Below are 21,875 nucleotides of genomic sequence, written 5' to 3' on the forward strand. Positions count from 1 at the left end.
GGTTGAAAACCATTGCTGCAGGAAAGAATTGGGCTTCCTGTGGTACTTCCAATGCCAGTTCTTACAACCAAACAGGCACGTTGAAAATGTAGGTTGAGGGGATGTGAATAGAACTTGCCATGCATGCATAATACTTCACCATATGCCTGGCTTGCTTTTACCATGTCTCCTCAGAAGGACTGAGACTAGTTCAAACGGTGGCATAATGAATGTTGGCTGATTAGCAAATTGCCTATAGTGTTGCCACATTTTTAACTGTCCCTTCTTCTGTGCTTTTAACACTAGCCAGTCTCACTGCAATCTAGGTGGTGAAAACTTCATCCATTTACTTTTGCTGAAGGCCAGTACAAAGCTGGATACTCTAGCTGGATAGTTTCAGGTAGGTAGCCATGTTGGCCTGCAGTAGAACAGCAAGATTTGAGTCCAGTGGCACCTTAGAGACCGATAAGATATTTCAAGCATTAGACACCCTTGGAAATTCTTGTTGTTCTCTAAAGTGCCACTGGACTCAAATCCTGCAGTTCTAGCTGGATGTGTATGTGCAGCCTTTTGTGTGACCAGTTCATCTTCTGCGTGGATTTGCTCAGCCCACATTTTGAACAGGCCAGTTTGTTCTTACAGTTAAAGCCCTAGAGTAGTCTTGTAATGCAGGTTTCACTAGCATTATCAGGACTGGACTAAAAGTCTTCAGTGAAGAGTCAGTAATCAAAGTCCCATTTCTATTAAAATACCAATGAATTTCAAAGGAAGTGTCTTGAAGGGCTGTATCCTAACAAAATTGTCCACATTGCATCTCTGAACGCGGCTGCCTTGGAGTCTAGGATTTGTTTAATTTCCCCTGTACCAATTGCACACACCCCATGATATCAGGTTCAAATGCTGAGAGAGTCCTGTCCCTTGACAAATTGCACAGAAGGGAGAATGTTACCAGGCAGTACTTTTTCCATGCATGCTGCTGTGATGGGGAAACCCATTCTTGGCAGAATTCTCTTTTCTTTGCAGATATCCTTTCTTGCTTGGACTTCGCAATTGAGATCCAAAGCACTGTGGGGCAAGCAGGGTTTGTGCTCACTTTTGTGTTCACAGAATTCAGTAAACTAATAATGGGTGTTGTGTTGCAACTTTTTCTGTCCCTACTGTTGCAGCCACAACCACCTGTGCTGAATTTCACAAGACAATCCTGCACTGCAGATTCATTTTGTGATTACCAAAGCAGCTCAGCTGCTGTTTTCCTGCCAGATTCTCCTTGCTCCAGTTGAATTCCCCTCAGAGTTGCCAGTTCTGGGCTCTCCCCACCCACACTGATTGACTCAGAGAATCTATAACAACATTAATAATAATAACATTCAATGTATATACTGCCCTTCAGGACAACTTAATGCCCACTCAAAGCAGTTTACAAAGTATGATATTATTATCCCTACAACAAACACCCTGTGAGGTGGGTGGGGCTGAGAGAGCTTCTAGGAGCTGTGACTGACCAAAGGTCACATGAGCAATCAGGACTCTGAAGAGAGAGAGCTATTAAAAGGATAGATAGGTAAGACCAGGGGCCTGTCTGATGTGCTTCCGCAAAACGAGGTCTCGAAGGAACACAAAGTCACTATCCTCCAGGCACTCTTCAACTCAGGGGCAGATTAGCCATTAAGGCCGCTAGGAAAAATCTCAGTGGCCTAAGGGGTGATCTCACACCTCCAAGGCCACCCTGGCCCAGAGCAAGAGGTGGCTCTTGCCCCTTTTAGGGTGGCCCTACTAGTCACCACCACAAGCTAGATGGCTGCCCATCTTCTCATATTTATAGGATTTCAGAACTATCTCCTAACAATAGCTCACAGACTCTCTTCAAAGGGTGCACATTCATGGCTAACTAATTGTCTTATAACTTCAACCACTAGACAAGGTTATTTATATTTGAAGCATCTTCTTAAAGTATATAAAATTGTTATTTCATCCTTGCTACATTTTACCTTAAGAAAGTGTATATAAAATTAGTGATTACAAGCTTTTTATATATATGAGTATCTTTTGGCCTTCAACCAATAAATCCATCCTTGAGTCATATCACCAACTTCTGTGAAGTTACACATTCCTTTCATTCTCAGGTACTCTCTGCACCTGGGCCTCAATACATTGTATATGTTATTTATTTATTTATTTTATTCAGCTTATATCCCACCCTTCCTGCAAGCGGGCTCAGGGTGGCTTCCGACAAAATAACTGTTAAAATGCAATAAAAAACATTTCCCCCCCGAAGAAGAAGACAACGACACCCTCTTCAGGCCCTGCAGAACAGCCTCTGGCAGTACCTCAGTTGCAGGAGCCTCTCCAGGCCTCCAGGCCTCTCTCACCCTTAGGCCAGTTGCAGCCGACGCCCAGGCACAACTCTGGGGAACATTCTGCCAGTGCTGGATCTAGGGTTGCCCGCGCCCGGGGCAACCCTAGGCTGGCGACCTTGCATGCGTGTGCAGCGCGCGCACGCTCCCCGCGCTGCATGATGACGTCATCACGCAGGGCGGATCAGAGGCAGCGTGCAGGGCTGGGAAGCCGCCCGCGCCATTCGCCTACCGGCGAATGGCGCAGGCGGCTTCCCAGCCCTCCGCGCTGCTTTCACCTGCCCCGTAGGACAGGGGGCGGCCGGTTTGCCGCGCACCCCCTGCCTTGCAGGGCAGGCAAAAGCAGCGTGGCGTGGGTGGCCCCGCAGCCCCCTGTGCTGCCTTTTGCCTGCTCTGCAGGACGGGGTGCGCGGCAAGCCGGCTGCCCCGTCCTGCGGGGCAGGCGAAAGGCAGCGCGGGGGGGCTGTGAGGCTGCCTGTGCCCTCTGGCAGCTGCTCCCGGCGCCCCCTCTCTGGGGGCGCCAGGGGCAGACTACCCCCCCTGCCCCCCCTCGATCCGGCGCAGGCGGCTTCCCAGCCCTCCGCGCTGCTTTCACCTGCCCCGTAGGACAGGGGGCGGCCGGTTTGCCGCGCACCCCCTGCCTTGCAGGGCAGGCAAAAGCAGCGCGGCGTGGGTGGCCCCGCAGCCCCGTGCTGCCTTTTGCCTGCTCTGCAGGACGGGGTGCGCGGCAAGCCGGCTGCCCCCTGTCCTGCGGGGCAGGCGAAAGGCAGCGCGGGGGGGCTGTGAGGCTGCCTGTGCCCTCTGGCAGCTGCTCCCGGCGCCCCCTCTCTGGGGACGCCAGGGGCAGACTACCCCCCCTGCCCCCCCTCGATCCGGTCCTGCATTCTGCAGCCACTCAGCAGACTCACCTGTCTCCTGCAGTTGCCCAGATGGCTCCACTTCATCCAGGCTCCCAGGAGGTTGCCATCAGCACAAGCCAGGCAGGCACAGGCCCCAAGATGCCAAGGGAGCCACTAGGGAGAGTTCAGAAGCAGCAGGGGCGAGCCAGGCAGAGAGCAGACCAAATGCCCCACCCTAGGTGGGGATGGAGTGGGTGGGGCCGGGAGACTGCAGAGTCTACCCAGCCCTCCTATCAGATAGGCTGGGAGCAGGGCCAGTCAGGGAGACTGGGTGGCGATTGGGGGCAGAGCCAGGGAGGTGGGGCAAGGGGAGGCCTTTAAATTCAGGTTCCTGTGAAGGCCGAGGAAGATTTTTCAGGGAGAGACAGCTGGAGTGTGCTGCTACTCCCAGGGCAGGAGAAGGAACAAGGTGGTGCAACCCCCTTCCCTGCCTATCTGAGGCCGGAGGACACCTGCCTGGAGAGCTGGTAGGATGGCAGGCCATCAGGAGAGGGCGCCAGTGAGGGAGGAGCCTCACAGATGGTTTACCAAGACAGTCGGTCAAGGAGGAAGAAAAAATAGAGACAGGCCACGAAAGTTTCACTGCTGCTGTGTGCACTTTACACCACACTAGTGCTGGCAGGCAGAGCTCCTGAGGTGGTTTAGTGATTCCAGGGCCCTGGGCAAAAGTCAAGGAAGCCTCCACACCCCCTCTTTCCACCCAACTCACTGATTTTAACCGACCTTATAGGGTTATTGTAGAGGTAAAATGGATTAGAGGAGAATGTTGTAAGTCACTTTGGGTTACCATCAGGGAAAAAATGAAGGTATAAATGAAGTAAAGAAATAATTATACCTATTAAGGCACATAAGCCAAAGTAACCCCCACATCTGTCCAAAAGCTACAGTTGGTCCAGAATGCTGACTGCAGTGGGTTGTAGAGACCATATCTCTCCAGTCTGGCTCCACCTGCACTGGCTTTCAATTTGCTTCCAGTCCCAATTCAAGGCACATATGGCTTTAGGGCCAGCATAACATCACTCCCATGCGAACCTACACAATCGCTTTGGTCATCTTTGGAGGCACTGCTTCAGGTGAGCCTGCCATCTGAGGCTATAGAGCTTCTAGTGTTATGTTTATTGACCCCTCAGTCAGTCATTAAGTTCATTTGGGCCAACCACTCTCCTGGGCTGACCTACCTTACAGGGCTGTTTTGGGAATAAAATGGAGTAGGAGACGGCCATGACCGTGAGCTTCTTGGAAGAAGGGTGGGATAAAACATATAGATAGATTTATTATAGATTTTCTTGGATAAAAAAAATTGAATTGGATATAAAAAAGAACTGAATGGTAGAACAGAACTGATTCACTGATACAAAGGACTATACGCAGCTTCTGGTATAACAGATAGTTCAGAAGTGAAACTTGAAGGATATACAGTAGTTCAGATGTCTCTTTGGAAATATATTAGAAGATTCCTGGATGGCTTCTAGGAAGCATTCTGCCCTGCAGTGTGAGACAGTGTCCTAGGAGAAGCTTTCTCGGCTTGAGAGAACTGCCCTCAGGAGTCATACACAGTACACAGAACCCCATATCATAGATACAGCAGAATCCAATGTAAAACTTGTCCTGGATTGTACAAATTCAGGCTGCAGGTTTCCTAGTCTTGGGTTTTTGGGTGAGGGAGGAATATATCTGTACATAACCCAATGATAGGCCTGTCAGTAGTGCTTATTTTTGTCTCTGACGTGGTACGGAGGATAAACTTTTTTTTATTGTGGACATAAGTCACTTTGTCGTATTAGTTTCCCAGAGATCACACAGAGCCATTGGGGTTATCCACTGCCTTTATTTTGACTCTTGGTTGCTTTGCTTTCTCCACACCAGAAGGAAATTAGCATCTCCACAATCAAAACACACTGGAGCACTGGAGGAGTGGGGGATGAAAAGATGGAGGCCGGGAATCATGGTAGTGGATTCACACAGCCAAGTCTGGACAGGATATAGCATTCATGCAGTAGGACTTGGGCCCTGGCCAAGCTCCTAGACTGGCCTCGAGCTCAGCTCAACAGGTACCATTCTCGCCAAATCCAGGTCTGTGTTTCTCCATCTCTTGGATGTACCCTCTTGGCTCTTGAATGCAGCTGTGAGAACTTCTAGATCTGGGTCTCAAAATGGCTTCCACCATTTCCAGTGAGACATATCAGGTCTGGTTTGCTATGGACCCTTCACAAGCCAAGCTTCATGGCAAAACTGAAAGACCCAGGCCTGTTTCCTCATCCCTGTGAATGAATAATTCTCCAAAGGCAGACAGCTGTCATCCAAGGCCATTAGGAGGAAAGGCGAAAGACCCCCTCCCATCTCTTCCTCTCCAATGAAATCCAGCTCACCTCCCCACCCCCAAACAGAGCCAACATATGCATCCTGGGAAGCCCAAACAGGGGCACATGTTTGCCTAACTGTGGAAGGACAAGGTACATGAGCTTGGAGAGCCTGTGTCTGTTTGTGTAGGGTTCATTACGAGTGTTTTGGAAGTGCCAGGATGGGCTGTGGGCAACAGAGTCTTAAGGGAGTGGTGTGCGCATGTATGGAGTGGGAGAGAGGGCATGTGGGAAGTGGGAACTTCAAGGAGGCGTGCAAGGAGATAAGATGCCAGTGTCTGTATCAGCTTTGAAGGACAAGAGAGGACTACAGTGTGCCTGTCACCTGTAAGTGACAGAAAAGTACATGCTGCAAGAACAAATTTCCAGAGTGGAAAGTGAGGAGTGAATAAGGAGAAACTGCTGGTAGGTGCCTCACACTGCCAACCTTTTGTAGACACTCAACAGATGTGGTTGGCAAGAAACCCCAGGGACATTCCTACTGATTCTTGATTTCTCTCTCCCTTGGCATTCCAAGTTATTGGCTGCTCCTAAGATTGAGGATTGGGGTGGACACCATATGCCCCTTGCCCTGGCCTTAGGGCCCCCAAATAATGAAGAGTTCCATCTTTAACCTGTGTGTCACCTATACAGGTGGGGGCTTGATTTTCCCAGTGCTAAGCCTTCATCACAGGCTCCAAGGTTGATCCCTCTTTTTCTTCTCCCAGCTCAGGTTAATGATGCCCCACTGCCTAGGACTGCAGACAGCATATTGTACGTCTGCTGTTAATCAACAAAAAGGGCTGGTTGCTTCCAGGGACCTGATTTACACAGGGTATAGGTGTAGCACTTTAGGCATAACACACAAGGGACCCTCTGAAGTCCAAGAGAGGTGCTATTTTGATGAGGTGGCTTGCTCACCTTGGCCTAGCAATGTCCTTGCTCCAAAGCCCCTCACAGTTCCCAGAGTAAGTCTCCCCTCCCTGAACACAGCCCCACTGTAGAAAATTTTTGCAACCTGCCATTTTCTGTCGTTGGGCACTGATTCGACCCTCTAAGGCAGCTTATTGCCAGGACTGGTGGGTGGCGTGAAGAATAGCGGCCAGTGCTGACGACTCTTCCTGATCCATGAGGTATATCAACCAGTCCCACCCTGGCTGGGTGGACAGGTGCTTGGCCCATCACGCCCCCTGCTGGAATGTTCTGTTGCTCCTCCGGCAGGGCAGGCGGCTAGGGCATGTGGCTGCTGGCGCCATGGTAGGAGCGCAGTAAGACCTTGTGCTTGGTGGCCACCATGCTGCGCCGACGCTGGTGCTCCACTAAGAACTCTTTCAGGCGACTAGTGGTGAAAGTGAGGGTTTGGCGGCGCAGCTTCATCAGATACGCATCTTGGAGCCAAGGGTTGGCAAAGCAATCCTTGATCGTGGGGCGGCTCCTGCCAGGACAAGAAACACCAGTTGGAAACCGTTCTTTTCTCAGCCCCTTCTATCAGCTAATGGACAAACAGCAGGGAGACTGGTAAAGTTACTTCTTGTAGGAAAGTGGTGGGACTGAGGTCTAAGGTCAGCAGTCTTGTCTGCTAGGATGCCCCCATTCTCGCTCACCAAGAATCCTTGCCTTCAGCCTGCTTTCGTGACCATATTCTGATTTGGCTCTGCAGGCATGACCCTGTGATTTATAATTCTCACTCTACAGTGCCCAAGGTCTGCATCTGAACACTGGAGGAAGCGCTTCCAGCCTAAGCAGCCTTCCCCAATGTTGGTGAAAGAACCACTTGTGTTTGAGGACGGTTTCAGACTTTGCTCAGTGAAGTTGCACGCTATCATCTTTAGGCACTAAAAATCAAATGATGATTTCAGAGATGCGGGATAAGAACTGGCTTCAGGTGGCACTGTGTTAGTGCAGATACCACCATTTGACTCCAGCAGCTCATAGGACTTTGTCATAAGATGCCAGATTGTAGGGTTTCCTTCCCTAAGTAATCGCATTGCCAGACAGTGCGCTGCTTTTTATCACAAGAACTATGGGATGGATCCAGCCATTTTTTCCTAATCTCACCAAATTCTCCTCCTTAGCCAGTCCCTGTCTTACATACCTTTCACCCATGCAGGTCCAAAGATGCCTGGCATAGCCTTTCCAGTGGTCAGAGGGAACCCTCTCATCCACTTTTTTAATCAACAGAAAAGCTGGTTGATCCAACTGTATGATTGCTGCAGAACAATACTGCACAAAAGCACTCATAAACTCCCCTTATCTAAGATCTGGCTTGAAGATCTCTGAAATTTTGGATCAGGCTGGTCTGAAATTGTCTGCATAAGGAAACTCTGCCCTTGCTAACACATGTAGCGATGCTGCCTAGAGCCTTTTCTTTTTAGGCCACTCACCATGGATAGGCAGAGAGGACCTTGCGGATGAAGAGTGCAGCACTCTGGGAGACATTGGGGTATAGCTTGAAGGCATCATAGCGCCCTGCCAGAATCTTGCTCTCTGTCTCCAAGGGATCCACTTCAAGAAATGGTAAGCGACCACTGAGCCTAGTAGGAAGACAAGAAGGTGGATGGAGTGGAAAGTCAGTCCCAAGAGGGCCATGAAATCATTCATCCAAACAGCCAGCTCTGCAAACTACAAGCAGTACTTCCATAGGAAGTGCCATATTGCAGTTATTTACCAGAGCTAAGGGGTGCCAGTCGATGGGACAGCATCCGGGAAATATGATTGCACCCGCATGACCTGCACCTGTCCCTATTGTGGACATGTCCAGATGAGGCAAAAGGAAATATGAGGCCTGCCCATGCCTTTGCCTAATGTATACCACTCATTCCCATCTGTGCTCCCCTGCAGGTCAGATTCTTGCACGCACCCACTCTAGCTTTCACTTACATGATGTATGTGAGAACTCCCACACCCCAGACATCAGCTGCTGAACCAATTGGATCTCCTTTTACCATTTCTGGAGCTGTAAAGGAAAAAAGAACCATAAAAATGACTGCAGGTGGCGGAAAGAGCTGCTTCTTGTCATTGTGCTACAGAGATTCATTTGCTGAACTTAGGCTCCAAGGGAAAGGTGTTGGTGAATCTCCAGTGGTGGCCTAGCCCAAGGAGTGAGCAGCTCCTTGGGGGGAAAAGCAGAGCTGTGGACAGTAAACAGTTCTAGGCTTACAGCCGCAGCACAGAAAGGCAAGCTGAGCATTTGCAAGGAAAGGGGCCCTTGGCTGCAGTGCTGTGTTAAAGCAAAAGGGGATCATTAAGAGAGGCGTGGTATGTCTCAAATGGACAGGAAATGCTCAGGCAGCATGGACAGAGTGAAGCAAAAGGATCAAGAGGGGACAGCAAGAAAAAAGGGGAAAGGATGGATGATGAGCCACAAAAGTGGCAATATGGGAGTGAATTCTGGATGGTGATACTGCCCAGTCATCACGATTTTATCACTCCTGCCAAGGATCATTCACCACAAGGAGGCAGTATTTCAGAGATATTCAGAAGGGCCTTTGAGCCTTGCTCCATGTTGTGGGTTCTAGTCCCAGGCAGTAACTTCAAAAATCCAGCAGTGGGATGTTTTGTAAAGGAACTAAAGGTCTCTCTACACGTGCAGGTTTGGGGTCTGGGGAACGCAGGTTTCTGCAGCCATACAGCAGTTAAAATGTAAAAAGTAAAGAAGAGCCCAAATGGCCTCAGAATGGGGGAGGAGCCCCCTGTGGAGGCATTCTGAGGCCGTTTGGGCTCTCTTATTTTTTAACACCCATTCCCCAAAGGTGCTGTGTGGCTGCATGCAACTTGAGTTGGGTCCAGAGAATCCAGACACCACTTTTTAAAAAACCTGCAGGTCTAGCTTTGCCCTAAGAAAGGTCCCTTCTTTTTTTCTCAGTGTGAGCCCTTTAGAAAAGATGGGCTGGGACAGAAACCAAGTGCTTGATATGACTGGGGGAGGAATTCCCCGCTTGCTACCTCCACAATCAGCCTTCTCACTATCCCTGCCAACTCACTAGCACGTAATTCCCTTCCACTAAAGCTTATGTACTATGGTATATCGACTTCAGCTTGCCTTTCACTCACTCCTTCTGGGCATCCTCCTACCCAATTCTATGATATGCCAACCCACTCAATATACTCACCCATATATTCTAGTGTGCCAGCACGGTGCTCTAGCTGGCGCAGCACCAGTGGATTGTAATTCTGGGCGCTGCCAAAGTCTATTATTTTTACTGTATTTAAGGAAGAGACAATAATGTTGTCAGGCTTCAGATCAAGGTGGATGATGCGCCGTCCATGCAGATACTCCAGTCCCTGGAGGATCTGTGTGACATAGCCTACAACATCCTCCTCAGAGTAACGGAACCTGTAGGAATAAACGGGCAGTCAAGAGGATGTCCACCCCCTGTGTCCACACTGATACCAATAACCTTAAGGGGTGGCCATTAGCCCTGAACAAGACCACTCAGGAGCTTGAGCTGGATGTTAAACACCTCTGATTGCTCTCAGTTACAATCTCCTCTAGGTTGAGTAACAGTTCACCTCCTTTTATGATGTAAATGTGTTGAGATAATCTTCTTAAAACTTTTCTGTACATTCAACCCCATTTGGGGCTGGCTTAAAGCTTTTGGCTGAATTAAAATTTAGGCATGTCTCCATCCACCCTGTCCTCCCATGCTGAGAGGCAGGGTAACATAACGTTGAACTATCAAAGTCTGACCAGGACACCACCTCACTATTTTTCTCTTTAATTTCAGTAATTTAACTATCGTACTGTTGTGGTCCACATAGGGTTGCCAGGTCCAGGTTGGGAAATTCCTGGAGATTTTGGGGGTGGAGCCTGGAAACAGTGGAATTTGGGGAGGGGAGGAGCCTCAATGGGGTATAATGCCACAGAGTCCTCCCTTCAAAGCAGCATTTTCTCCAGGGGAACTGATGTCTGTTGGCTGGAGATCAGTTGTAATTCCGGGAGATCTCCAGCTACCACCTGGAGCCTGGCAACCCTAGGTCCACATGAGTTAACCTGGATTCAATACAGCTTTCCAGGCACCATCACTAACATACATTCAACTAATCTACAAAAAAGCACTTAGGAGGAGGATAAATTCAAAATCCTGAGGAAGGCGCTCCTGGAATTTGGGTGTGAGGTGTTTGCTCAGGGTTTTTTGTATGTGTGTGTGTGGTTGGTCTCACCCTGTTTTGTGTGTGTGTGATATTGGTGGTGTGTCAAACTTAGATTGCAAAAAAGTAGTGCATTTGTAATAGTTACTTTTTTGAATCTCCTGATCCTTAGATCCTGCTGAGTATAACTGTGTGTAATCTGAAAAACAAGCCCCCTTGCAGGTTCAGCCATCTATTTTCTGTTATGTGTCCACCGGGGATAGTGAGGTCTTTTTTTGTGCCTAATGCTTTATCCACTCCCTTTATTGGATTTCATTGCTTTGCCCCCAGCCTGCCCAATGTTCCATCTCATGGAGATTGTTCTAATTTGAATCATAGCCTAAAGATTTTGCAATCCCCCACCTACTCTAGTTCTGTACCATCAGCAAAATCTAACATTCTTTTGAAGTTGTTAATCATAATATTGAATAGTGCTAAATCCAGGACAGAGACACAAAGCATTTGGCTGCCAACATAAAATAAAAATAAAAACAAGGGGCTTTGGAAAGCTCTTGTTTATAGAGAATGGTCTGAAATAAAAATCTCGGCAGTAAAATAAGAGTGTTAGCAGCACAGAAAGGCATCTGGGGTCTTCTGACATTTGACTCTGGACAAATTCCCATAATGATTTTACCATCCTCCTCCTTTATATATGCAGTACCATAAATAAGGTTTGTGATGCTTATACAACACAAACATTTAACAGGCAGGTTCCTGCCCCAAGAAGTTTAAAACAGACAATTAAGCCCAGGGATGGAAGATGTTTTTTATCCAGCTATTCGTCCAAGGGGCATAGGACAGTGTACATGGTCCTCGCCTTTTGACCTCAAAACAATATTGTAAGATAGGTTAGGTTTAGAGAAAGTTACTGGACTAAGGGCACACAGTAAGCTGGGAGTGGGGCACTTCAGCCTGAGTGTCTCTGATCCAAACCCAACTTTCTAAACACTAGACCACAGAGAGAAGAAGTGGTGGGGAAACATGGGTTGAACATGAATATATCCAACTACACATTCATAGGAATCATGAATGTCATAGTGTGGGAATAACTTGCACACTCTTATCTTTCCCAAAAGACTTGATGGATCACTGTGAGGGGGAATCATAATGTGAGCAGCTCCTTCCATAGCTGCTTTTCTGGGTCCTTGTAGCACAGGGTATGGTTGTCTTGCTGGAGCTATACTAAATGGGCCCCTACAAAATCTCTAGAGGACAATGTTGCTGCCTTCATTTTGTGTCAGATTGTAGTCTGGATGAAGATAATATTGTTAAATATTTAGGTAACATAAAGACGACCGGACTAACTGGCCTTCATTTCCCTTCCTCTCTGCTCATTTGTAACTCATCCTCATTAATTGCCCTGAGCAGCCCAAATTGTCAACTCTCATCACAGATTTCCTCACAGATTTCCAGGTCAACTAAAACTGATTAGGATGTACAGAGATCCATAAAAGCTCTTTTGTGCCTTGATCTGTAATTGTATGTGACTTTACCTCCCAAACTCATCTGTTGCCCCATACATCCCCCTCCCAGACCTGCCATGAGACCCCAACACACCTGTCAACAAAGTGGTAGAGAATCTCCTTCCCATTGCAATGTTCGGTTATGAGCACCAGATAACGGGGTGTGATGTAGGCCTCGTGCAATGCCATGATGCGCTCGTGGTGCAGGCCCTTAAGAAGTTCATATTCCTGAAGAACACTCTGCTTACCCTCCGTCTCATAGGGGACAATCTTGGCCATAAAGCGTTTGCCTGTGGCATTCTCTTTGCATTCTCGGATCACTCCAAACCGACCCCTGAACATACATATGGAACATGTTCAGTGTGTGTCTTGAATGCTTGCTTGGCTTGTCCAACTAAGGCACAATCCCCCAACAAAGCTCAAGTAAAGATGAGAAGCAGGGACACAACATTTGATGCAGAGCCGATAGTTTCCCTGTTTCCCAAGCAGCTTGGCTTCTCAAAACCTGGGCCAGTTTCTCAAGTGCTCTGATCAGCATCAAAACCAGTTGTGGTATAGACTAGACATTCCAGTTTGTTTGTGACTGGAGTCTTTTTCCAGCACCACGGTAACCAGTGATGGGGAAACATGAAGCCACTCACTCATCCTCCAACATATCATTTTGTGACATCCAAAGCAGAACATGTACACCCCCCGCCCCATCCCCATGAAGACAGATGCAATGCTCATACATCTCTCCATGGAAGGAAGCTGTACTAGGTTTGCTTGGGACATTACGAAGAGGCACAGAGAACAGAACGTGCAAATAACTTGTGCTTCCTATTCCTCCCCTGTGCTTCAACATCCAAAAGTGCGGTTGGCTCTGGATCTTAAAAACAGCTGATGCATTAAAAGAGCAGAGAGCTTGAAGTTGGTGAAATTCCTTGAGGACTGGTTCAGGTCCAGAGATCACATGGTACTGATGCAATTTGCTTAATCACAAAAATTATATAGCATATATAATTCAAATCCTATCTTCAGAATGCATGTGAGGATTCATAAGGAAGTCATTTGCCAGGAGGAGAGGTGGGGCAGAAAAAAGAGGGAGGTTTTCCCTCCCCCCTGCCTTTCCCATGAATTGTGACCTTGTGGGCAAGGTGAGTGGGAGAGGCAAGTAACAACCAAGAGTTCTTGAGGCACTTTGCTAGACCTCAGTTTCCCTGCCCCAATCCCCCAGAAGAAGCAACCAGTCCGTGGACTACCCAGGCTTTTGCAGTTTTTTTTTTTAAAAAAAGAATTCAGCACTAAAATACTATTATATCAATATAAGGCTATAACTATAGGTGCAGCAGGTTCTCTGAATTCCCAGCTTTCATTTAAAAAGTAAGTCTCTGGCCCAGTGTCCCCCTCCTTTTTCCCATGGAGGAACTCCTAAATTAATGTTTTCAAATCCCAAAGAACCGCTACCTATGAAACATTTAGAGGCCAGAAAAAGTTGATGATGGGGAGTGCAATTCAATTACTGCTAAATTATTGTCAAGAAAATTTATGCCATGATTTCTTGTGGAACTCCTGATGATGTCCAGTAGAACCCCAGAGTTCTCTGGAACCCTGGTTTAGAAATCCTGGTCTAGTCCCTTTCCTTGCAAAAAATATGCATTTTTCCTTATATCTTTGCAAGGGAAGGGACTAGAAGCTTCCATTTAAAAAAACAACAACTGAGAATTCAAAGAACCTGCTACACTTATGTTACAACAGTATATTTATATAATGATATTCTAGTGCTGATTTTAAAAAACATAAAAAGCCCTTGAGGGTGGGAGGAGGACATGGCTGCTACAGAGACGGTCAGAGAAAATGTCTGCCATATAGGCTGGAAAATCCACATTTTCCCACCCACACTGCAGCCATCCAGGGTTCACTGCAATCTTTCCCAAAATTTCAGAGCAAAGCAGGTCTGAGAAAGATTGGAGCAAGACCAGGGAACCCCTTCGAGGTGCACGGATTTACCACAATGTTGTGGGGAAAGGTGAGGGCGGGGGGAGGATGCTCCCCAAAAGCATTGAACTAAGGGCAGATAATCCATGTGGAAATAGCTCACATCTTGTCACAGGCATTTCCCTCCTCCTTAAACTTGGGGATGGCACCTGGACAAAAGCTTGCACTGGCAGCAATTCAGTACTCCCCAGTAGCATAAAGACAGTGTAGCTTTACTACCCTTACCCTAAGAAGTGCTTTATGTTAGAGAAGAAGTGGGACATTGTTTTGATCCCTGGTAGCTTTGTGCAACGGTCTGTCCAGCCCCATTTCTTGCTCTCTATAACTTCACGTTCCCTTCTGGGTTACAAGCAGATTGATAATTTATCAGAGCGCCAATCTGCCAGGCCAAAGTCTGTCAAGAGGATCGAACATTCCCCCACCCCACCTAACCTTGGTGACATTTGGGTCAGAGTTGGCATCCAGTCACTGCAATGTCTGTGGCCAGTTCACATGGACAAGAGAAATTAGTCATCGGCTGACAAGTTCACTACTTCATAAACTTGACTCTATTTGATCAAAGCTATTCAATTCATTCTGCAGAATGAAGTGAGGTAGAAGAATTTTGGACTGCACCCCTGCAGAGTATCAGATTCATGGAGAATAGGTCCGTCAGTGACCATTAGCCAAAATGACCCAGATCCAGAGGCAATACATTTCTAAAGATCAATGCTGAGGCAACATCAAAAGGAGGCCTTGAGCCTCTCTACCCTGTTGGTTGGTCCTCCAGATAACAGGTTGACCACTATATGATGCGGGACTAAATGGACCAGTGGTCTGATCCAGCAGGGCCCATTTTCGTATATGCTCTTATCTTTTTTTAATGCTACCCCATGTAAAAAGTGCACTGCATGTAACAAACCAGCACACTAGAAAGAAGGATACACTAAAACATTCCCCTTGAATGTTTGGATTTGGGAAGTTCTAGACTAACCTCCTTAAGCTTGCTAATTTACTGTGTATGGGAGGGGTGTCTTGAGGGAACATTTATAAAAATGGCAGTCTCCACCTGCAAGCTGAACTGGTTTCTTCCAAAATTCTACCAGTTTGGTTTACCACATCATTCTGCATAACATGTAGAATAGCTGCCTGTTACACCTCTGATGGCTTGATTGCATGAAGTGGCTTCTACAAATCATCTGTCATGCAGTAAAAATGGTTCCATGGACTGTCTAGTAGAGATGAGAGACAGAGGAACAAGTAGATTTTGGTTGCCTATACTGTAAGGCAGCAAGTTAGGTTGCCTTGAGTAGAAAGGGAAGGGTTGACCTCTGAAGTGGGATACAATCCTCTGAAGGGAATTGGAGGGGGAGGGCTGGGACTGCTGCTACTACAACATGGAGACCTCTGTGACATTTAGGATCAAAGAAGATCTCTCTTAGCATTGCTCCTAATACTGAGAATCCCTGCGCAGAACTGACAAGTCCCTTACCTTGCTTTCTCGTCCAGGAAGGTGTAGGGCTTTTGAGGGACCCCCTGGCGCAAGGATGAGTCATCCTTTGCAGCAGAAGTGAGCCTGCCCCTGGCACCACTCCCAGTGTCCCTGCTAGGGGTCATGTTTCGACTCACAAAGCACGCAGAGGAAGGCACCTCCTCTGTAGGGGGGATTGCCAGGGGACTGGATGCATTTTCCGTGTCAGTGGGTGCTGCTGGTGGGTTAGAGACGAAAGAGGTGGCCACATAAGGAACAGCTTTGGGGGAGATGGTCACTAGTGAGTCTGCCATGTTGGTTGGTGATGCAGGGGAGATAGGAGAGAATTTGGAGAGAGAAGAGCCAGGGGTGGTGGCTGGGCCAGGTGAAACCTTGGTGGTCATTGAGGCACTGTGGGCACTGAGAGAAGATGCAGTCCTGGTAGGCTTCAGTGCTGGCTCTGGAGAAGACACTGTGATGGCTGGATATTCAGAAGAAGATGCATCTTTGGAGGACTGTGGCATGGTAGTGGCCTTTTCTTTCTCTGCAGCCAGAGGCTTCTCCTCCTTGGATGGAGCATGTCCAAGTGCAGGCACTGACCCCTTCTGCTTCCTTGGAGGGGTGGAAGGCATTTGGGGCTCTGTGGTTTGGAGTGTTGGCCGTGGAAGCTGGTCAAGAGGGGTCTGAGTAGATCTGCTGGAAGCTACTTTCTCTGTGGCAGTTGTACTCTTCTTGGCAGTGACAGCTGAGTGGGCAGCCTTGGGTTCTGCATGTGAGAAAAGGGAATAAGACAGCCGCAATAAGCAAAACCCTGGTCCAAGCTAAGAGGCACATGAAAATTCATGGTGTGGAATTCTCAAATGGGCCCTTCTCAGCCACTGAAAAGTGAAATGGAAACTACAGCACAGCCAAATGAAGTAAGAAATATCTTCCCTCTTGAGGGAAACTGTGGTCCAGTGCCATGGGGTGGGATTGAAACCAGGTTCCTTTCCACACTATGTTTTTTTAGGATTGCTGTTGCATTGCTCTTCCACTGTAAGGTGAAAATGGAATATACATGTGGTTTGACATGGCAGTTAATATAGCATTGGATTCCTGTTAGGATCGTGCATCTTCTGTCCCCAAGCAAAGGCAAAAGTGATTAGCACCTTACTCCTATCAGAAAGCCAGCTAAGGAAGCCTGCTGGCGTGCCTTGGTGCCTTCCCTGCTGTACCCCCCACTCCCACAGCTTTTCAAATGTGAAAGGAGACAGTCTAGTCAGTCTGTTTCAGCCGACACTTCTAGCTTCTCTTAGAATCTATAGGCAATTTTAGGTAACTCTAGGTAACTCCTACTTTTAAAAAAGTGACAGTAGCACTATTTCACTGCTCTTCTTTTACAGAACTGAAATGTATGAGCAAGCACAAAACAAAATAAAACATCTTGAATTCTGTAAGAGTTCTTACTTCCTAGCCCTTTAGTTCATAATCTTATCTTGTTTATTCTTAGAGATCCTACCATTTGTTTGTTAACTTTTAAATTGATCTGTTACTGGTACTGTTTCTGTGTTGCAAATCAGAGGAATTCAAATCATTTTTTGAAAACTTCCATTCCCACAATCATTTTTTTTAATTATGAATTTATGCTCCACCCCACTTGCTCTAATGGACTGTTTAATTAAACATTTCCTGGTTTCATTATCTTTATGCAATTGGAGCTGTTTAAAAATAATAGGGCAAAGGACTGTGTTGCAGGTCATTTAAAAGTGGCACTGCCACCCAGGGAATGTCAGGGGCAACTGCAACTATACCACCAACCCAGCCACTCTGCCTCACAGGTGCATTGATCCCAGATTACACTGGACAGACTAACATAACAACCTTCAAGACAAAAATATTACTACAAATTGGTTTTGAAAACTGAGAGGGCAGCACAGACAGCACTGACGTCCATTGGATTCTTCAAGATAGCTGCATGATGGCAATTCCAGACAAAATGGCTAGTTTGAAAGCAACTCAGACTATAGGAACTCCAGGCTGTGTACTACCTGGCAAGCACATCCCTACAAATAACAGTCTGACCAGCTGGTATGTTGAGACTGAGCCGGGGGTTCAGCATTAAGAAGACCACATTCTCACCTGCACTCTCAATGAACACCTTCCCTGAGGGGTTGCTGTAGGGTCCTTGTCCAGCCTTGTTGGCGCAGGCAACACGGAACTTGACGTTGCTCCCAACTGGAAGATCTGTTACATTGAAGTAGCAGTCAGCAATGCCTGAGTTGACTAGTTTCCATTCATGCTCCCCTGGGTAAGGAACAGAAGGATATTAGTGGGTGTATTCCTCAGACACAGGGACTTGGTGCTGCTTTTGATGTTTGTTGTGTGGGCTCAGCAGAAGTGGCAAGTAAGAAACTGCACTTTTCTGGTACGGTAGATTAAGGTATGGGTACACTCACCTGTCTAGACAGATGAGGACCTTTGGCTCTTGTTCTTAAATTTAGCCTGACTCCATACATGACTTGAGTAGAACACAAAGAGAATGGAATGGGCCAGGAGAACAGGGAATGTTCTTTTTCTGCCTGCATGCATCATTGGCTGTTTTGGAATGGTCAGGTAACCAGTGAATAGGGTAGCATGTGACAGGTATTGGCTGCACTGTGACCTAATCAGAGGGATACTGCACATAAGGCCATGAGAGCCAATATAGTATCCTATGTAGTCCCTGAAGAGATGTGTAGATGTACTGATCTGCCCAAGGTAGGGCACATTGATCTCTCCGGTCCTTGATGGGAGGAGAAAGGAAGAACTGCCAAAACCGCAGGGTTAGGCACAACACCTCCGGAAGCCCCAAAATGGAGCAAAAGAGGATAGGGATTCAGATGAGGGTATATGTAAAACCACTAGAGTTTCTACAAAGGAAATAGATCCAGAGCTGTGTTAGCTGTGTTAGTCTGCAGTAGCAAAATCGCAGAGTCCTGCAGCACCTTTAAGACTAACCAACTTTATTGTAGCATAAGCTTTCGAGAGCCACAGCTCTCTTCATGATGAAGAGAGCTGTGGCTCTCGAAAGCTTATGCTACAATAAAGTTGGTTAGTCTTAAAGCTCTCTTCATGATGAAGAGTGCTGTGGCTCTCGAAAGCTTATGCTACAATAAAGTTGGTTAGTCTTAAAGGTGCTACTGGACTCTTTGCTATTTTATAAAGGAAATAGAAATGATTGCTGCATCCAACTGGTGCGTACCATCCATCTTGCGTTCCAGAGTGTATGTGCATGGTGCCTGGCTATCTGCTGGCCTCCACAGAACCAAAACTGTGTTCCTGTACTTCTGGGGGATTTCTGGAGTGCCTGGTCTCCCAGGAATCCCTGTTTGGAGCGGGATTGAAAAAGAGAAGATAATTGAGGTAATTGACAAAACACAATAAGTGGGACAGACCTGCCCATAGAGGTCTGGGGGAGTCATGAGACATCCTCCTTCTGCGCTTACGTGCTACAGAGAGTGTGCAGGAGCTGGTGGCAGTGCCCAGGGCATTTGTAGCATTGCATTCATAAAGGCCTGCATCCTTCTTAGAGGCTTTAGAGATGGTGAGCAGCTGACGGCCGTCTTTACAGGCCACAATGTTGAGGACGCCCTCTGATACAACAGCACACTTATCTGCATGAGACAGGAATATTCAACAAACACAACCTCTTTGGACACACCAATAGCATTCCTACAATGCCCTCCATAATCCTCTTCCATCCTGAACTATGTAGCTAACTTCCTATGTAGTTTTGCTTAAATATGTGAGCTTCAAATGCAGCAGAAGTATCTTTGTGCTGGCAGAACCCAAGATGTCCCAATCCCAATGCAATTAAACTGGTGCTTCTGGATCCCACATGTATGCAACTATTTGGGTGGCAACCAATGCCAATCAAACAAGACCTATACCATAGAGATCCAGGGATAGAGTGGTCCCATCTATTTCTGTCATGGTCCTGTTACTCAAATGTATTAGTTTAAAGCATTAATATGTTGCCTTTACATTCAAATAGAATCCCTGAGGTGGCAAATAACAGATATTAAAACATTATAATAATATTTAAAATTAAAACAACTGCTTTCAGTTCAATGCTAGAGCTCTAGGCTGTGTGTCACTTCAGTTTTTTCTTAGCTTTATGGTTGGTCCACCTTCAGTGATATCTCGGTTGTTTGGTAGGATGCCTCTTTGGCTGTTTAGGTGGATGTGAACCAAAATCAACCCCCAGGCATTATGGGACTCTTGGGAGCCAAGGTTGATTCTTGTCGCTCAACACACACATCCGTTCTGCTCCTGATGCCTACCTTTCATCCACAGTATGTGGGGGGCAGGGCTGGCCGCAGGAAGACAACAGAGTTGCACTGCCTCTCCTTCCAGCAACACCTGGTCCTTCAGTTTTATGTGGAAAACTGGAGGGAAGTCTAGAGAGGAAAATAAAGGCAGAAATTATGAACTGGAGGAAGCTGCGAGGCACTTCAAAACTGATAGTAAAAAGTTTAGTAGGCGTATTTTCCTGGGGAGAATGATCACTTGAACAGTCAAGTGGAGGCTACAACTATAGCCCTGGAGAAGAAAAAGTTAGAGAGGACAGCTGAAGTTCTCTGGGGAGCTGGATCAAGCCTTCTCCACTATCATCAATTCCCCCCCCCCCAGAATGGCCCGCTCCAATTTCCTGAGTAATTGTAACTTTCTAGAAAAGAAGAACAGGTGTGAGTAGTTCCCCATTCCCCCAGGTCCCCCAACTGAACTGAGCCTCTCTCACAGCAGTGCCCCATCCCAGAGCCATACCTGACTCACTGAGCACATAGGGTTGGCTCAAAACAACAACACCGTCTCCTCTTAGGTTGGCAGGAAGGTTGGGCTGTGATGCAACCTTGTCCTTCTTGGCTCGGGACATGTTCCAGCGCTCCCAGCGAGAACCACGACGATGGCCATAGCTGGAAACTATGGGGAAAAACACGCGAGAGACAGCTAGACAAAATATTCTGTGAAATGGCTGGAGACCTGTTTGACACAGTGCTGGCTTTCCTTTGCTGTCTGTCCTCCATGCAGGATTTGACACTTACAGCTCCACATCTCACAAGTTCTATTGTCAGCTCCAAGAACCCATTTCATTCTTCCATCTTGGTCTTTTATTTATTTATTAGATTAGAAACTGTATGTGCCACCTCTCCAGAGACCGTCTTGGAACCTTCCTCAATCCCTATTTCTACTATTGTTTTTCTGGAATGTGTACTTCATAACAAGGGAGGATGCTGAGCTGGCATGACAAATTTTGACACCTCCCTTTCTCTTCTCCTTGTGCGTTTCTCCTTACTGAGCAACACCATTTTCTACACATTCATTGACAGAAGGAATGGCTTCCATGGGAGAGGACATGATGAGCTCGACTTCCAAGGCACAGTTGATCCACAGCATTTCTTTAGAAGAAAAAGTCCTTAGCATATGGAATAAGTGTATCAATTGATATACCTTTAAGGGGACCTTTTCACAGTTACTACCAAAGCCCCAAAGAACAAATGCATCAAGACTTGAGTTGGGATTTATATAGTTCTTTTAAAAAAAAACATTCAGTCTTCTAAAAACTGAACCATACGCTTCTGTAAAATTAAAAGAATAATTTCAGCCACAGAGGCACAGATCAATTGTTTAAATTGACCAAGGCTCACCAGAATTTATCACTAGAAGAATTTACTTCCAGTGCTAAGGTTCAGGTCAGAATTCAGCTCTACATCCCTAGCCCCTGCCCCCCCTCACTCACCTGGCTGGTGGGGGGGGGGGAGAGGCACACACACAAAGCACATGCACACTTCCACACCGCGCTCTGATGGGAGGCTGTAGGAGTGCACTTTGCTCACGCACAGGAGGTAAATTCTGGCGCCTCCCCCTCTCCCCAGTATGGCCCCTGGAGACCTGGCAACCCCATTGGGATCAGGGAGAACAACTGCCAGGTTTGACAAAGGACTAAAGGGCAGGGAGACATTGGGAGGTACAAGACCCAACAGTTCCCTCTTTATTAGAAAAAAAGCTTGCCATTGCAAAGTAATCCACAACCAGGCTTACTGTCTGCCATAGTGGGTGGGCTGGGATGTATCATTACCTATCTCACACTCCTGCCATTTTTCTAAAAATGTTAAAATAACCCAGCAAAATAAGTGAAACTCGAGTCAGGACTAGTCTGCACACACAGCAGAATGAGGTACAATTTGGAAGTGGCTGAAAATGGCTGCTCCGCTACAGATTGTATATGTGCAGAGCTAGAGTTAGGAATGAGCTAGTCAAGCTTA

General features: G+C 47.1%; 1 protein-coding gene across 1 annotated transcript in view; it reads right to left on the reverse strand.

Moving 5' to 3' along the window:
- Nucleotides 1-5,040: 5,040 nt before the first annotated feature.
- Nucleotides 5,041-21,875, reverse strand: part of SPEG (striated muscle enriched protein kinase) — a 147,665-nt gene continuing 130,830 nt past the window's right edge. The window contains exons 31-41 of the mRNA XM_054970456.1: nucleotides 20,377-20,532; nucleotides 19,893-20,009; nucleotides 19,056-19,223; nucleotides 18,812-18,934; nucleotides 17,710-17,874; nucleotides 15,613-16,357; nucleotides 12,259-12,498; nucleotides 9,684-9,907; nucleotides 8,452-8,527; nucleotides 7,956-8,105; nucleotides 5,041-7,006 (exon numbers count right to left, since the gene is read on the reverse strand). Coding sequence (XP_054826431.1) covers nucleotides 6,802-7,006; nucleotides 7,956-8,105; nucleotides 8,452-8,527; nucleotides 9,684-9,907; nucleotides 12,259-12,498; nucleotides 15,613-16,357; nucleotides 17,710-17,874; nucleotides 18,812-18,934; nucleotides 19,056-19,223; nucleotides 19,893-20,009; nucleotides 20,377-20,532 — 2,369 coding nt within the window. The 3' untranslated portion in view covers nucleotides 5,041-6,801. The remainder of the gene's footprint in view (nucleotides 7,007-7,955; nucleotides 8,106-8,451; nucleotides 8,528-9,683; nucleotides 9,908-12,258; nucleotides 12,499-15,612; nucleotides 16,358-17,709; nucleotides 17,875-18,811; nucleotides 18,935-19,055; nucleotides 19,224-19,892; nucleotides 20,010-20,376; nucleotides 20,533-21,875) is intronic.

The sequence above is a fragment of the Eublepharis macularius genome, chromosome 2 (assembly GCF_028583425.1).
Source record: "Eublepharis macularius isolate TG4126 chromosome 2, MPM_Emac_v1.0, whole genome shotgun sequence".
Taxonomy (NCBI): domain Eukaryota; kingdom Metazoa; phylum Chordata; class Lepidosauria; order Squamata; family Eublepharidae; genus Eublepharis; species Eublepharis macularius.